General features: G+C 47.3%; 1 protein-coding gene across 6 annotated transcripts in view; it reads left to right on the forward strand.

Moving 5' to 3' along the window:
* Positions 1-17,824, forward strand: part of ralgapa1 (Ral GTPase activating protein catalytic subunit alpha 1) — a 203,763-nt gene that overhangs the window by 134,656 nt on the left and 51,283 nt on the right. For all 6 annotated transcript variants that reach the window (XM_037541859.1, XM_037541862.1, XM_037541863.1 and 3 more), the window contains 7 exons: positions 174-308; positions 910-1,093; positions 5,160-5,704; positions 7,396-7,820; positions 13,388-13,459; positions 14,073-14,196; positions 15,636-15,791. In XM_037541859.1, the coding sequence (XP_037397756.1) occupies positions 174-308; positions 910-1,093; positions 5,160-5,704; positions 7,396-7,820; positions 13,388-13,459; positions 14,073-14,196; positions 15,636-15,791 (1,641 nt within the window). The remainder of the gene's footprint in view (positions 1-173; positions 309-909; positions 1,094-5,159; positions 5,705-7,395; positions 7,821-13,387; positions 13,460-14,072; positions 14,197-15,635; positions 15,792-17,824) is intronic.

Genomic DNA, 17,824 nt, shown 5'->3' on the forward strand with positions numbered 1-17,824 from the left:
TCTCTCTCTCTCTCTGTCTCTCTCTCTCTCTCTGTCTCTCTCTCTCTCTGTCTCTCTCTCTGTCTGTCTCTCTCTCTCTGTCTCTCTGTCTCTCTGTCTGTCTCTCTCTCTCTCTCTCTCTCTCTCTCTCTCTCTCTCTCTCTCTCTCTCTCTCTCTCTCTCTCTCTCTGTAGCTGGTGGTCTCTCTGCTGCTGTGTCTACTGGACTGGGTCATGGCTCTTCCTCCAAAGACTCTGCTGCAGCCGGTCCAGACCCTGGTCCAGGAGAAAGACAAGGCGGATAAGTCCGTCCTCAGCGCCATCTATAAGGTTTGAGCTGCTAAAAGAAAGTTACCTTAGTACTTTAATGTATATGTTAGCAACCTGTGACCTCAACACCCCCCCCCCCCTCCCCCATCAAATATCAGTCAGTCTGTAAATTCAGTAAAACAATGGAGATGTTTTACATGAGTTGGTGTGAGATCTGAGCGCTGGTCTGAGGAACCAAAGAGAAACACACCTGAATTTAAGAGTTAATCACTCAGGAATTTCAGTGATTTTAATTACCTGAACATATAAGGCTAGTCATCCATGCATTTAAGGGTGAAACACCTGTGCATTGAGTTAAAGCATTTGAGGGTTAAACCCCCCACATTTACGGGTTGAACATCCATGCATTAAGAGTTAAAGACCTGTGCATTTAGGGTTAAACACCCACATATTAACAGGTTAGGCATCCCTGTATTAAAGGTTTAAACCCCTGTGCATTAAGGGTTAAACGTAATGCGCGCCTGTGAAGGTTAAGCACCCCAGTGTGTTTAGTGTTTGTGAAGGGAAGAACAGGAAGAACAGTTGTCTGCGTTGTTGTTATCAGAGGGCCTTGCTGTTGTAACTCTAACGCGCTGTTGTTTCCCCCCTCTCTGTGTCCCAGGTGCTGCACGGCTGCGTGTACGGCGCTCAGAGTTTCAGCAACCCGCGCTATTTCCCTCTCAGTCTGTCGGACCTCAGCAGTCCAGATTACGACCCGTTCCTGCTGCTGGAGGGCTTAAAGGAGCCGGAGCCTTTGCACTCGCCCGACTCCGAAAGATCCTCCAAACTGCAGCCCGTCACTGAGGGTAACAGTCTTTCCACCTCCTCTTCCTCATCTTCATATCACAACTTACTTCATTTTTCATTTCCCTTCTTCTGTACGAACCCCGAACAGAGGGCAAATAAAACGACACCTTTTCACCGCCCGTGTTCAAGATACCGTCAGTTATACACATACTTGAGTTAGTTTATCGTCCAAAAAGGCCTTTATTCCAGAGTGCGCACTTAAAAAAAGGGTGGTTCTTCAAGGGTTCTTTAGTAAAGAATATGGTTCTATATAGAACCTTTCTAAAAAAGGCGTCTATAGCACCAAAAAGGGTTCTTCTATTACAATGTCAGGCAGGACCCCAGGCTGAAGAACCATTTCATGATGCGTGATGCTTTAATCATGCAAAGGCTTATCTGAGTGTTCAAGGTGCAACAGTTAAACTTCTTGTTTGAATTGTCCCGTTCCACCTTAAAAGGTGCATCAGTTAAGACTACATTCAGGCGGCTCAGCTTCTTGTTTGAATTGTCCCGTTCCACCTTAAAAGGTGCATCAGTTAAGACTACATTCAGGCGGCTCAGCTTCTTGTTTGAATTGTCCCGTTCCACCTTAAAAGGTGCATCAGTTAAGACTACATTCAGGCGGCTCAGCTTCTTGTTTGAATTGTCCCGTTCCACCTTAAAAGGTGCAGCAGGTAAGACTACATTCAGGCGGCCCAGCTTCTTGTTTGAATTGTCCCGTTCCACCTTAAGTGCTGCAGGTGCGGTGCTGTGTGAGGTGGTCACTGTCTGGGGAGGGCAAAACAAAATGTGAGGAGTGCATGCAGGGCGGGGCTAACATGCAGGGGGCGGGGCTTCATTCTCTGATCAGGACACTGTAACTGTACATAGAAAATAGCTGTTTGCTGCTGTATTGTTGTTTAAAATGTCATATCAGGGTTTCTCAACCTGTGGTCCGTGGACCACCAGTGGCCCGTGAATCCCCCTCTAGTGGTCCGTGAGCCGGTGCTCAGAATGAGGCAGTAATTCACAGTAGGCTGGTAATGGCACTTTAAATCATAAAAAAGATTAACTTTGTAATTAAAACTGAGAATTAAACCTTTTATAGCTTAACTAATAAAAATATTAATAAAGATGTACAAATAAAAGCGTCGCAGTAGCGGCTAATTAAAGATCATCGGTCTAGGACGACACACCCGCGGGCTCGAGGTGCGGACAGCGAGACGGAGACGGAGACGTTTCTCAGGCGCTTTGTTTGGTGAGGACTCATCACACCTTCTTCTGTAATGCAGTCTGTTTCAACACGGGCAAGCACTCCACCCATATTGGGGTCTGCAGCACACAGCTGAACCGGTCCAGCAGAAACCCGGTCCGGTTCTCGGTCCACTTCGAACAAACCCGGTTCAGTTCACTGCTGACGGAAACGCGCTCTGTGATCAAACGAGGGAGTTAATCAGTAGAGATGACTCTCCTTCTTCTCTAGAGGCTCAGCAGCGCCGTACAGTCAGTGTTTTCAGTGCCTGGATCTCCTGCTGCTGCTGCCTAAACTACTGTCTAATTAACCACTGCTCCACCTGTTTTTACCCCTTTCTTATTCTTATATTTTATACTAAGGGTGGGTTCCCCTTTTGAGTCTTGGTTCTTCTCAAGGTTCCTTCCTTTTACTCTTAGGGAAATTTTCCTTCCGCTGTCACCGCTGGCGACGCTCATGGGGACTGAGACCCTGATTTTCCTGTAAAGCTGCTTTGTGACAACACCTGTTGTAAAAAGCGCGATATAAATAAACTTTGACTCGACTCTTTAAAAACAGGAGATGAGCAGTAAAACTATAGAGAAGATACGCATTTGATTTCAACTCAGAGTTTCAGAGCATGTATCTGGCGGAGCATCAGCGACCTGAGTGGTTAAAGTCAAACTGATGACAAAGAAGCAGAAATCAGGCAAAATTGATCCTCGTTAACTGTGACGACGCCCAGTGAGTGGAATGAGCTTTGGTTATTTCTCATGAACTGCAAAATCCCTCAAAACTAGACGGACCAAACACTTCCTCTTTTGTGGACGTCAGTGGATTTTCAGTGAAATCGCAGTCCATGTCCACCTCGTGGGGTGAGAACCCCACCCTCGAGAAGGTTGAGAACCCCTGGTCTAGATCACCTTTAATGTTCATGGAGAACTGAAAGAGTCAAGCTGCTCATTTACTGACTATGTTGAAGAGCAAGGCGCAGACGTTTCACCTCTTAGCCTGAATATAGGTACCTGTTCCCTGTTTGGCACCTATACATTCACTCAGAGTGTCTCTCGTCCTCTCGGCCAGTCCTCCGTCCTTGCATGCCATTAAGCTAAGTAGCCGCGGCAGGGCAGGTGAGTGAGGGAGTAGAATGAGCTCAGTCTGATGTCTGTGCGTCTCTCCGTCTCCGTCTCTCTCTGCCCCATGCTGCTTTAATTCCTGCACTCGTTTTCTGAGCGAGGGAACAGCGGGGGCCCGCAGTGGCCCAGCCGGCCGCAAACCAGCCCCTAATCAGCCCGGCTTTCGGTACGGCATGCCTCTCCCTCACCTATTACCACCAGCCTTGGTGCCGCGTTTCTGCCGTCCTGAGGACTCACTGAAGCCTGTTTGGAGCTCTGCCAGGTTCCATTTAGACTCCACAGAGCTGGAGGTCATGCAAGCTCAGGGCACCGGAGAGGCTGATTACGGAGAAAAGCCTGTAGGAGACTCAGCTCAGCTTGTTTGTTCAAATATTTAAATGTATTCAAACATTATCTTCCAAAATGCACCGCCTCTCCGAGTAGGGAGGGTTTGCCCCCCTGTGCTGCAGGAGCAGCTTGCACTCTGTAATTTTACACTGAAACATGTACGTAGTCCGTGTTCTTGGTCAGTACTAGGGACGCATTCCCGCTGTAACTCGTGTCCGGCATTGGGCTGAGCTTAACTTATCTTTGGAAATAAAATGAATACATGTGCTCTGTAGGCGTAGAGACCCCAGGGGTCTAATCATAAAAAAAACTTGTTAAGGTTCTTAAGACAAACACCAAGACGTTCATAAGAATGTTCTCAAATGCAATTGTCAAAAAAATTGTCAGAATTGTGGCCAAAAGACGAAACTGATGGACAGGGACTGCCGCGTGTTTCACGGCTCCTGAATGAAACCGGCTTCCCTGCGGAGGCTCTTTCAGAGATTGGTTGTGAGGAACCTGTATTGACAGGTCTTGTCTGAAAGCGAAGCGAATTTCATTCATAAGCCGTGCAACACGCTGGCGGTCCCTGTCCATCGGTTTCGTCTTTAATCCACAGTTCTGATGAGAATTTCCTGCAGACCGGGGTTTTGGCCGCAGCTGGTCAGTCCGTATGACCGTACACTTCGATACATCTGCAAATTCACACTGCTTCCTTCACACTGCGCCCAAATACGGTCACTCCAGTCATTATCACCTGCTTTGTGACCCGTTTTCCACACATAGAAAGGGGCATCTGCTGCACTGTACCACCTTTTCTCAATCTATGAATCCCTTCGCACACCCCGCAGGTGTTTATAGACCAATCATGTTCGTGCAGCGCCATCTGCAGGAACCTGCAGTTACTACCACCTTAAACACGGAGGGTGAGCATTTTTTTATTCAGGGGGCTCATTGCCACTTCTTCTTAGAATTATTCTTAAGAAAAGATCATTCTTCAGAAGTTATTTGAATTTCATAATCTTTGGGATGAAGAATGAAGATTTCCTTTCTTAAGGCACTTCTTTGAATCAACACCAACATCTCAGCCACTGTAATTTGTAGAAATCTTGAAGTTTTAATTACTATTTAAAATTTTTAAACATTTGAAGCTGCACTGGGGCAGCATGAGACCCCTCAAAGGAACTCTTAGCCTCTCTTGCCCTCCCTCCCCTCTTTCTCACTCTCTCTTCCTCTTTTTCACATTAATTTATACCTCCTTACAACCCCCCCCCCCCTCTCTCTCTCTCTCTCTCTCCCCCTCTCTCTCTCTCTCTCCCTCCCTCCCTCCCTCCCTCCCTCCCTCTCTCTCTCTCTCTCTCTCTCTCTCTCTCTCTCTCTCTCTCTCTCTCTCTCTCTCTCTCTCTCTCTCTCTCTCTCTCTCTCTCTCTGCAGTGAGGAGCCGTGTCCAGCAGGGTCTGGTCTCCATTGCAGCTCGTACAGTCATTTCCCACCTGGTGAATCACCTGGGTCATTACCCCATGAGCGGGGGTCCGGCCACGTTGACCAGTCAGGTCTGTGAGAACCAGGACAACCCGTACTGCGACAGCAGCGACCTCGCGCCCGAGCTCTTCCACACGCCCAACCTGCAGTTTTTCGTGCTGAATGGCACCACGCTGCTGTCCTGCCTGCAGATCCGGGCGCAGGATGGCCTGCCTGGGGGGGGCATGGCCGCCGGCCTCACGTCCGCCAGCGCCTGCGTACGGGTCGTCGTCAGGGACATTTCGGGTAAACACTCATGGGACTCGGCCGTGCTGTACGGACCGCCTCACTGCGCGGCGCCCAGCCAGCCTGTTCACTTCCACACCGCGTTCTCTGGGCCTGCAGGGGGCGACAGAGAGCATGACTCGGAGGAAGAGTCTGTGGAGAGAGAAGAGGAGGAGGAGAGTGAGGAAAACCAGGAGAACATGGAGATGCCGAGGGAGCAGGAGAACGGGGAGGTGCGTGGAGCTTCTAGCCTGTTGATTTATCTCAGATACGTAATTAGTTATTTAATACATACAGATACATATTAAGCTATTTAGACCTTGTTTACATTTGGTCACTGCATGCGTCTTGAGTATTAAGGTTATTTCTGGATGAGGCCGCATAAAAATGCAAGTGTGGACGCAATAAAGATGTAAAACAGATGCAAATCTGATCATTTAGACCACTTCAGGAGGTGAACTGAGATGCACTTGAGCCACATTATAGCAGCGTTTGTCTCTCAAAGATGCATTTTCAACCGAAACCCCTCCCAGTACAACCCAAACCCCTCCCAGTACAACCCAAACCCCTCCCGGTACCACCAAAGCCCCTCCCAGTACAACCGAAACCCCTCCCAGTACAACCGAAACCCCTCCCAGTACAACCCAAACCCCTCCCGGTACCATCAAAGCCCCTCCCGGTACCACCAAAACCCCTCCCAGTACAACCCAAACCCCTCCCGGTACCATCAAAACCCCTCCCAGTACAACCCAAACCCCTCCCGGTACCATCAAAGCCCCTCCCAGTACAACCCAAACCCCTCCCAGTTCAAAGGAGACTCCTCCCAGTACAACTGAAATCCCTCTCTGTTCAACGAAAACTCCTCCCGGTTCAACCAAAACGTTTGATATTTGGAACTGCGTTGAAATCATCCCAGAGTCTGTCTCGCAGCTCGTAAAAGATGGTTCTTCAAGGGTTCTTTAGTAAAGAAAAAGGTTCTATAAAGAACCATGAACACTCAGCAAACCCTTTGCATCGTGAAATGGTTCATCAGATTAATGGAGAACGTGAAAAGGGTTCTGTATAGCACCAAAAAGGGTTTTTCCATTGTTACAGGCAGGTAACCCTGTATTGAACCCTTTTAAAAAAGGTTTGGTTTGATCGGTATTTAAATAATCAGTTCTGATCCATTAAAGCTCCGGAGGAAAATATTTAATATGCCTGTTTTATATTAAACATGAGCGTTAGACTAAACATCCAGCAAAGCTTCCATAAAAATACAGGATCTAAATATAATAAAACATCTTAAAAACAGCTGATCAGACCTGTCCGAAAACTGGGGGGCGTGGCTAATTAGCAGCTTGATTGACAGCTCTCTGTCCAGCACTCCTAGCCTGCTCCGCCCCTCATGCAGAACTAAAATCGTTATCCAGCTTTTATGCGATACTAAATGAGCGAAAACGTCACAGACGTGCGGTCAGACGGACAAATGAACTACGCTGGTGGTGAGAAGCTCGCTAGCTTGTGGTTATACTAGGTTAGCTTTAGCTCACTAAGCTTCTCTGACTCTGAAACTGTTGTGTGTGGGCGGGGCAAGAGATGCAGCCTTGTGATTGGTCAGGAGAACGCGTACGGAAGCGTCACCCAGGATTAGGACCCAGTTTATACCCAGGTGAAATACATCGGCCGTTTATTGGTCACTGGAACGTTATTCAGAAGATTTTCTGGTTGCCTGCGAGAACGAGATTCACCTGATTAGAAAGAAAACAGATGTAGGTTCCTGGAAATGTTTGATGTTCTTTGATTGGTTTCCGTACCAGTGTGTGAAATGGGTTCATTTAATGTTCAGACGCTGCTTTCTTACAAATAACGAGCTCTGAGAGTTCAGCATCATATACAGCTGTGTAAATGAACGCATTTCTTCCCGTGTGTTTCCCTGCCACAGTTGCTGGACGAGCAGGAGGAGGCAGTGGATGAAGGGGCTGTTTTGGAACTGATGGCCCCGCTGGCAAAGCGTCGGTGTCGCGAGGCCGTCCCCGGCTGGGACTCCCTGCAGGACGGGCAGGACGCGCTGGACGAAATGCTGCAGTACCTCGGCTACTCCAGCCCAGAGTGCCTCCAGCGCACGGGAACGCCCCTCAACATCCCGGCCCCGCCGCCCGTCTGCGTCTCCGAGAAGCAGGAGAACGACGTCATCAACGCCATCCTGAAGCAGAGCACCGAGGAGCGGGAGTTCAGCTGCCACCGCGGAGACGATATCCACATGCGAGCAGCAGGGCAGCCAGAGCCGAGCCCGCAGCGGCCGCAGTCCGCCTTCTACTACTGCAGACTGCTGCTCAACATCCTGGGCATGAACTCCTGGGAGAAGAGGTGAGAGCACGAACGCTCAGATACGTACATACACATTCGCCGTGTTGGATGCTGCGTGTGCCGAATCACAGACTCGGGAGTTTAGCAGTGAAGTATTGGTGTCTCTACCAAAGCGCTCAGCAGACGTTTTACTGGTCAGACAGTTACCAGGGATGCGACTCTCTAAGGCCTGAAATGTATTTCGCCCAAGCTTTGAGCTGCACAGACAGGGTTTCGGTGTAGTTTGGTTCCAAAATGTGTTATGACGCATTTCATAAGGCAGCGTTACAAAGGGGGGGGGGGGGGGGGGGGGGGGGGGGGGGGGGGGGCGCTATAGCGACAGCCCATCCTGTCCTGGTGGTCTCGTACCGTGAGTGTGCTTTCTCAAGCGCCATAGCAGACGAGCAGTTGAGTCTCAGGCAAAGACGGCTTACAGTAACATAAAGATATGATAGAAGTGATACTTTTTTAATCCCACAAACGGGGAAATTCCACCTCCACATTTAACCCATCCGTGCAGTGAAACACCACATACACACTAGTGAACACACACTGTGAGCACACTTGCCCAGAGCAGTGGGCAGCCCTATCCACGGCGCACAGGGAGCAGTTGGGGGTTAGGTGTCTTGCTCAAGGACACCTCAGTCATGGACTGTCGGCCCTAGGGATCGGACCGGCGACCTTCCGGTCACAGGGCCAGTTCCCTAACCTCGTGGACTGGAGGTTAGGGAACTGGCCGTGTTATCGGAAGGTTGCCGGTCCGATCCCTAGGGCCGACAGTCCATGACTGAGGTGTAATTGAGCAAGACAATACAGTAACACGTAAAGGGGAGGTAAAGCATCTCAGTCTCCTCTGCTGTCCACGATTAGCTGTTGACTCTGTGGTGGTCGGACACAAAGTCACCGGTCAGTTCAAACATTCTGGCTTGGCAGATTCCTGCCAGACATACACTTATATGGACAAAAGTATTGGGACACACCCCCTAATTACTGAGTCCAGGTGTTTCATCTACATCCTTTACTTACAAGTGGATGTAAACATGCCGCCACTGGACTCTGGAGCCGTGTACTGTGGAGTGACGAATCAGCTTCTCTATCTGTCAGTCTGATGGGCGAGTCTGGGTTTGGCGAATGCCAGGAGGACGTTACCTGCCTGACTGCACTGTGCCAGCTGTAAAGTTTGGTGGAGGAGGGATGATGATATGGGCTGTTTTTCAGGGGTTGGTCTAGAACCCTGAGTTCCAGTGAAGGGAATCTTAAAGCTTCAGCATCAAGACGTTCTGGACAACTTTACGATTCCAACTTTGTGGAACAGTTTGGGGTAGAACCTTTTCTGTTCCAGTGTGACTGAGATCCAGAGACCAAAGCAGCTCGATAAAAGCCTGACTAGGTGAGTTTGGGGTGGAGGAACTTGACTGACCCTCACAGAGCCCTGACCTCAACCCCATCAAACACCTTTGGACTGAACTAGAATGGAGACTGTGAGCCGGACCCTCTCGTCCAACATCGGCGTCTGACCTCACAGATGCTCTTCTGGACGAATGGGCAGAAATTTCCACGGACACTCTCCAAAATCTTGTAAAAAGATTCACAGAAGAGTGGAAGCTGTTTTAGCTGCAAAGGAGGATCAGCTGCATATTAATGCCTATGGATTTAGAATGGAATTCATATAAGCCCCTGTAGGTGTGAGGTGGACGTGTCCCAATCCTTTGTCCATCTAAGTGTACATTATGAGAGTTTGTCCTGTTTTTCAACACACACTATCACAATACAATACAATATGTGTGGAGGCACATAGGCTAACAAAACAGAGGGTTCCAATCACGCTTCTCGGTCTGGAAATCCGATGGACGAGTCTGGGTTTGGCAGTTGCCAGGAGACGGTACTTGTCTGACTGCACTGTGCCGAGTGTAAAGTTTGGTGGAGGGGGATTCCCATAATTCTCATAAACACACTCCTAACCCTTGTGGAAAGCCTTCCCAAAAGAGCTGAAGCTGTTATAGCTGCAGAGGGTGGGCCGACATCATATTAAACCCTATGGACTAAGAATGGGATGTCACTCAAGTTCATTTGCGTGTGAAGCCAGTCGACCGAATACTTTTGGAAACATATTGTGTCTTGACTTTGTGAGATTTTCCGTTAGGATTAAAGACTTCAAAGGGAGTTTCTATAATATGACGTCTGGTTCCTATCACCACCACTGTGAACAGTTCTGACCCGGTCAGTTTATTTAGAACAGAGCGTTTCACACCGAACCGCCCTGATCCGCTCTGTTTACATCTTAACTAGAATATAGAATAGAATTTAATTATACAGGAAATTAAAAACAGTGATATTCCCCTTTAAGCCATTCATGTGTCACAACTGTATTTAAGTTAAACAGAAAGAAGTCGCATTTAAGACCTAAAGTACTCTCTATTAGCAAGATTGATTTTTTCCGATCTGTGCAGTGGACGTGTGCTGACCAGTAGAAATAAAACAGACGGTTTACATTTTAACCATTTAATTATGCAGGAAGTTTGAAAAGTCAGAGATATTTCCTTTAAGCCTCCATGTGCAACAACTAAATTTAGCAAATGGCTGTTTTGGGAACAAAACCTCGTATTTCCATTTTTGTTGTTTTTCAGTTTTTGACTACCTGTTGCTCTTTACACGAATGAAGAACAGACCAAATGACACGACCCGAAATCACCTGGAACGACGTCTGGTTCCACTGACTTACATTAGAAGTCCAGCAGGTTTTTCCTTCTCCTGTAAAGTTCCCATTTTGGTCCCACAAGAGCAATAAATTGGAAAAAGGGCACATTTAAGACATAAAATATGTGTATATGTTTTAGCCTTCCGGTTAAAGACTTCTGTTTTCGGATTTCTGCCCTGAGAACATCCCGACAGACGGAAATAAAACACCGACTTTATTCACATCTTAACCGTCTATGCAAATTCTGAAAGATTGGTGGAGCTCCCCTTTAGAAAGAAGTCCATAATGAACGATTCCACTGCTGACATTTTACAGCGGTGTATCTCACGCCTCCGTGTTCCCGGATCGGAGCAGAGCCCAGATTGGCGCGTCCGGGCGCGGGGCTGTTGTTGGAATCAGATAAGGGGTGTAAACATCCTGTTTCCCTGTTTGTCTGATTCTGCTGAGCTCCTGTAATCAGCTTAAAGCAATCAGCACTTTTTCCCCTCACTCATCATCTCATTAGCTGCACTTCGCTCCTACCCACAGTCCTTTCCTCCTGCGTGTCTCCGTCGACTCATGACGGACCGTCTCCTCCTGATTATTAGATGATATTATCTGAAATGGCTGAATATTTTCAGATTATGAATAATTGGCAGATGGAGCTTGTTTTTTTGCGTCTCAGTAATGTAAGGGCATCATATACATGGTCCGGGGGTGGGGGGGTGGTGGGGGGGATTGTTTTTCCATTGTTATCAACAAAAAAAAAGCATCTTTAACAGGTCTCTTACGGCAGATTAATTCTCGAGGGTCCTGTCATCTCCCGCGCTGCAGCGTCGCCTTTCATTCCGCGCCGAAAATAAAAGGGCTGCTACCTTTAGAGTCTGGCTGTGGGGTTATTAGAGCTGAAGGAGAATGCGTGGGGGTCCTTTAATGAGGAATTGTCCTGCTTTTGCTCTCCAGGCATTCATGTATCATTTATCCGTGGTCAGAGACTATAAGGCGTCGCAATCCGCCGCTGCTTTGTGAACGGGAGCGGCGCGCTAATGCCTCTTTCACACCGTCCCCGCATGCGCCTCTCAAATGGCTCACTTTCAATGGGCAAAATGAAGACCATTACATTGCAACAAGCTAATAAAGAGGCCCCTACTCAAAGGGGAAAAAAGAGCACGAAACAAAAAAGTCCTTTTAGACGGCATCGTGTGGCTTTTACGCATGACTCACGCGGCCGCGCGGCCGAGGAGGGAGGCGGGAGAAAGTCTGTTACATTATCTCACATTATTCCACGGAGCCGCATTCAGCCGCGGCGGCGGAGAGATGAGCCGTGCGTCTGCGCGTGGGTTTGTTTTTCGCTTTCTCTCGCTTCATCACGCAGCCGCCGTGTTTTCACCGCTGGTCAGTTTTTCTTTTTTTCTTTTTTTTACCTGAATCTGTGAGAAAAACAAAGCGACGGATAATTAAGAGCTTTCTCTTAATGAGCGATCAGCGGCCCCGCTCTGCCAGAGGGCTGAGGGAGTCGGCGTCTGAGGGAGTCGGCGTTCTTTTCGCCCTCTGATGTTGTTGTTTATTTCTTTTATTTATTTTTAGAAGTAAATACAATGCTACAAATACATAAGTATCTAAGTCAGTACGTAAGTAAGAAAGTACATATGTAAGTGAATAAGTATATCAGTAAGTACTTTTGTAAGTAAATGAGTATATAAGTACATTTGTAAGTACTTACGTGAGTAAGTAAGTAAGTAAGTAAGTAAGTGATACTTTTTTGATCCCACAAACGAGGAAATTCCACCTCCGCATTTAACCCGTCTGTGAAGTGAAGCACCACATACACACTAGTGAACACACACACTAGGGGGCAGTGAGCACACTTGCCCAGAGCAGTGGGCAGCCCTATCCACGGCGCCCGGGGAGCAGTTGGGGGTTAGGTGTCTTGCTCAAGGACCCCTCAGTCATGGGCTGTCGGCTCTGGGGATCGAACCGGCAACCTTCCAGTTATAGGGCCAGATCCCTGACCTCCAGCCCACGACTGCCCCCAAAATGGGGCATATTAATGAATATTAGGCATATTAGTGAATATTAGGCATATTAGTGAGTAAGTACATTTGTAAGTACATAAGTAAATGAGTATATAAGTAGGTACGTTTGTAAGGACGTATGTAAGTAAGTTGGTTCCTGATGGTGCTGTAATGTGTTTTGGCTTTTCATAATGGGTTGATATCAGAGTGTAAAGGCTGACCAGTGCACTTTCAGGTCATAGGTGACCAGTGGCTGATTCTAAATGCATTTGATGGTTTCCTAGTGGGATCTAAAGGTGTTCTAGAGGAAAGGAGGTTGGCGTAGCTTTTATCTCAATGTCTTAATATCTTCATCATTGTTTTTGTCCCATGAAGAAACGGAAGAAGTGTCTGAATCACTTTCCAAATCTGATCTGATGTGTTTCGTGTGTTTTTTGGGTCCAGTGTGCTGCGGCCAATTCAGGTCGTGTAGGTGATGCTGAGAAGTCACAGTAAACAGTAAAGATTGGTTTGTGAAACGTTTTTAGTATAAAATCAAAAATATTTAAAATAATCCAAGACTCTCAAGGGTTAAGTGTCACAGTGAAATTCCCATTTTAATTCTGTATTTAAGTATTCCCAGTGCCAGTGACTGGGAATCATCTGTTCAGTCCCCTAGAAGCACCAGTGCTCTGTTCCCATCTGATCTTTATAAAACGCTATGTGTGTCTCTCTGATAAAGACGTGGGAGCTGCCCCCCACCCCACCCCCCCCCTCCCCCTCCGCCCCCTTGGTGTTGTTTATTGAACTGGCGGTCACTTTCACCAAAAGAAACCCCACCATGTAAGGACAGGCAGTTCTAGAACGTTCCCCTGCTCTCGCTGTGCTTCTCACATGTGCTAACCTGTTCTCCACAGGAGCAATTTCCACCTGCTGAAAAAAAACGAGAAGCTGCTGAGGGAGCTGAAGAACCTGGACTCCAGGCAGTGGTGAGGCTGCAAACTGAAAACACAGGGTTCCTTCTGCCGCCCGAGGAGAGACGGCGCGCCCGGTGTCCTGTTTCATTTCGACTGTAAACGGTTCCGCAGTTTGGAATCAATGTTTTCAGTGACGCGAAACCAATTTGGTTGCAGATAGACGTGTGAAGTAATTCTGACGTGTCAGTCCTGCACGACTTTCAGCGCACGTTCCAACTGACTCGATAAAAATGAAAGATTTTTAGAGCTGCGGAAAATCCCGGAAAGAGAAAGTAGTAGAACATGAATAACGTTAATATCCAAAATGATGTTCTAGCTAAATCAATATCCAGAACGTGTAGTCGTTCAAAAGTAGTGATGAAATCTCAAGACAAATAAGAAAATATATATTACGAATAGAGACTTGCAGTATATAATTTATCCTATTATAACTTCTTTATCAAAATACTTGAAAAATTGAATAAAACATCCTTCTGTAGCTTTTAAATCTACTTTGAAATACATTGAATTTAAATATATTCCAAATATTTTTACTCATCTGTCTAATTTTGTAATGTGTATTATATTTTGAACCCCAGTGTTTCGGCTCTCAGCTCGCTTAGATTTGATTTTCTCCTCTTTTCAGTCGCGAGACTCACAAGATTGCTGTGTTTTACGTGGCCGAGGGTCAGGAGGATAAACACTCCATTCTGTCCAACACCAGCGGGAGTCAAGCGTACGAGGACTTCGTGTCTGGACTGGGCTGGGAGGTAAAATGTCAAATCGGTCACTCGTCATACACACAAAACTGACCAAACAAGATACATTAAAGGGGACCTATTGTGCTCTTCCAGTTTTCCCCTTTAGTGTGTTCCGTAGCTTTTTGTCAATGTAAAACACTCTGCAAAGCTCAGCCTCCCCTCCAGAGGGTAGACACCACTTTTCCCAGCTGCCTGAAACGCCTTGTTGGAATTCTGAAATCATCTCAGCAAATAGTTTAAAACAGTTCATTTGGGTGATTTTTGCCAAACTGTCAAGTTAATTTGACTCTAAAGCTTCATTCACACAGCAGGTAGCAGGAGCCCAAATCGGATTTTCTCACCGATTTTTTATTTATTTATTTATTTTTTTTCTGGCTGCTCAGATCGTCTTTAAATGTGGTCTCTATGCGACAGTCTGAACAGATCGGCTCCTAAACTGACCCTCATGCTCAAAAGACCTGAGCGTCACGCGGCTCATCCAGAGGTGAACAATCACAACCGCCAACGAGCGCCAGTCGCTCCCGGGGGATCAGCTTCATCTTCACCAGCATCACAGGAGCCACCATGAAGCTTCACTGACTGACAGCTGGGCTCATCGCCCAGAAGCTCTCTGTAAAAAGGCCGTGGTCACTTCTTTGGTTCACATCCTCGGACTCTTTAAACTGTGCTTTCAGACTTTTAACTGTCCTTTGACGCTGCAGCCTCGTTCTCCTCGGACATTTCTTTCGAAATCCTTTCCAACTCGGAGGGTTTTGGATGAGTCTCTTCTAATCTTGGTACTGAAACATCAGCCTAAACGTTTGAGTCTCAGCAGCGCAAAATTGTGATGAATGTGAAGTTGGATTGATGAAAAAGCTGCAGGAATTCCGATCTGGCTGGTCAGACCGAGTCGCGTTGCCGCAGATCGGATGTGAGTACCATATGAAAAACATCTCAAATCGGAACTGAAAATGTGAGATTCAGTGTGTTTTATCTGTTCACGCTCACACACAGACACACACCTGTCACACGTGAAGTAAAAGATTGGATTTGGGCCTCTTTGACCTGCTGAGTGAGCAAAGTTTATGTGAATGCTTCTCCAGCGTCAACAGCTTCTTTAACTAAAAGGGGTTTTACAGAAGTTGAGAAGAATCTGGCTGTGAATATATTTGCTCTTGTGAAACGGATCCATTCCTAGCACACTGGTCACCAACCCTCCTCCTGGAGATCGGCTTTCCTGCTGAGTCTTCTTCCGTCCTGCATCTAACCTGCTGCCCTCTACGTATCTAACTCTAATGCATCTGATCCAGCCAGTCAGGAACTTCTGAAGAAGTTGATAGCTGGAGCAGGTGTGGCAGATTTGGACCTACACTCTGCAGCAAGGTTGATCTCCAGCTCCAGGGTTGGTGACCACTGTCCTGGACACAGTAGATGTGTCTAAAGCATCTTTACAACCTTTCTGTGTTTAGGTGAACCTGACGAGTCACTGTGGCTTCATGGGTGGTCTGCAGAGGAATAAAAGCACAGGCCTGACCACGCCTTACTTTGCCACCTCCACCGTGGAGGTCATGTTCCACGTTTCCACTCGTATGCCTCCAGACTCGGACGACTCGCTCACCAAAAAGGTAAAGATCTCCAGAGGAGAGACGGGCAGTTACCACAATCACTTAAAGGCAGTTTACTGAAGTTTAAAAACGTGTAATTTATTGATTTATTTCACGCCTTCATCGGACTACAGCCGCGTTTAATGAACTGCACTTTTATTATGTTGTTTTATTTCACTGACTCCTTATGGTGTTACATATTCTTCTATAGATTCTTGTACTGCAGACCCTGATATTATTATGCATCCTTCTGTAGACCCTTATAGTGTATTATATTTTTCTATAGACCCTGATACTGTTATTAGTCCTTCTATACACCCTGATAGTGTTAATATGTACATCTGCAGACCCTGTACTGTGTTCTGTCCCTCTATAGACGTTATATACTCTTCATAGTCCTCAGACTGTGTTTTATATTTCTCTAGACCCTGATACTGTTGTCATTCTAGTCCTTTTACATGCAGTTATATATCCAGTTACATATCCTTTTGTATACCCTGATACATTCATATATCCTTCTATATACCCTGATATTGTTATAAATCCCTCTATAGACCCTCTTATATATCCTTCTACAGACCCTGATAAGCAGTTGTACATCCTTTTATATGCAGTTATATATCGTTTTGTAGATCCTGATACTATAATATCTATAGACCCTGAAGAATGTCCTTAATTGCTAATACCATTATCTTTACTTTTATAGACCCTGACAGTCAAATTTATCCTCTATAGACCCTGATACTGTTATATACCCTTCTGTAGACCCTCGTACTGTTAGAAATCCTTCTATAGACCCTGATACTGTTATATACCCTTCTGTAGACCCTCGTACTGTTAGAAATCCTTCTATAGACCCTGATACTGTTATATATTCTTTTATAGACCCTGATACTGTCAGAAACCCTTCTGCAGACCTGCTATCAAAAGTGATCAATTTGCTCCACAGCTGCTTTTCTCTCTCTTGGTCACTTCCTGTGACCTCTGATCTCTGTGGAGAGACAGGGGAGAGAGACAGGGGAGAGAGACAGGGAGAGAGACGGGGAGAGAGACAGGGGAGAGAAACAGGGGAGAGAGACAGGGAGAGAGACGGGGAGAGAAACAGGGGAGAGAGACAGGGAGAGAGACGGGGAGAGAAACAGGGGAGAGAGACAGGGAGAGAGACAGGGAGAGAGACGGGGAGAGAAACAGGGGAGAGAGACAGGGAGAGAGACAGGGAGAGAGACAGGGAGAGAGACAGGGAGAGAGATAGGGAGAGAGACGGGGAGAGAGAGAGACGGGGAGAGAGAGAGACGGGGAGAGAGACGGGGAGAGAGACAGGGAGAGAGACAGGGAGAGAGACGGGGAGAGAGAGAGACGGGGAGAGAGACAGACCACGCTGGGTCCTCTCTGCTTTCGGACTCTCAGTAGTCCCAGCCTGCTCCTCCTGTGTGGAGGTGAAGTGGTGCACAAAGCCAGGCTGACCCCACTGTGTCATTACGCCTAACACAGAGGGAGAGCCTTTGTGTCCCCCCGCTCGCGCCCGGCCCCCCACAGAGGGAGTCGGCCTTACAGCAGCATTTTCACCCGAACACAAGAGACAGTAATGATTCCTAACAGCCCTTCATTCTCTACTGCTACACCCACCTCTCTCACTCTGCTCTGCTTTAACCTCTCTCAACCTCTCTCTCTCTCTCTCTCTCTCTCTCTCTCTCGCGCTCTCTCTCTCTCTCTCTCTCTCTCTCTCTCTCTCTCGCGCTCTCTCTCTCTCTCTCTCTCTCTCTCTCTCGCTCTCTCTCTCTCTCTCTCGCGCTCTCTCTCTCTCTCTCTCTCTCTCTCTCTCTCTCGCTCTCCCTCTCTCTCTCTCTCTCTCTCTCTCTCTCTCTCTCTCTCTCTCTCGCGCTCTCTCTCTCTCAATCTCTCTCTCTCGCTCTCTCTCTCTCTCTCTCTCAACCTCACTTTCTCTCTCTCTCTCTCTCTCTCTCGCTCGCTCTCTCGCTCTCTCTCAGCCTCACTTACACTCTCTCTCTCTCTCTCTCTCTCTCTCTGTCTCTCTCTCTCTGTCTCTCGCTCTC

This window comes from Pygocentrus nattereri, chromosome 10 (assembly GCF_015220715.1).
Source record: "Pygocentrus nattereri isolate fPygNat1 chromosome 10, fPygNat1.pri, whole genome shotgun sequence".
Classification (NCBI taxonomy): Eukaryota; Metazoa; Chordata; class Actinopteri; order Characiformes; family Serrasalmidae; genus Pygocentrus; species Pygocentrus nattereri.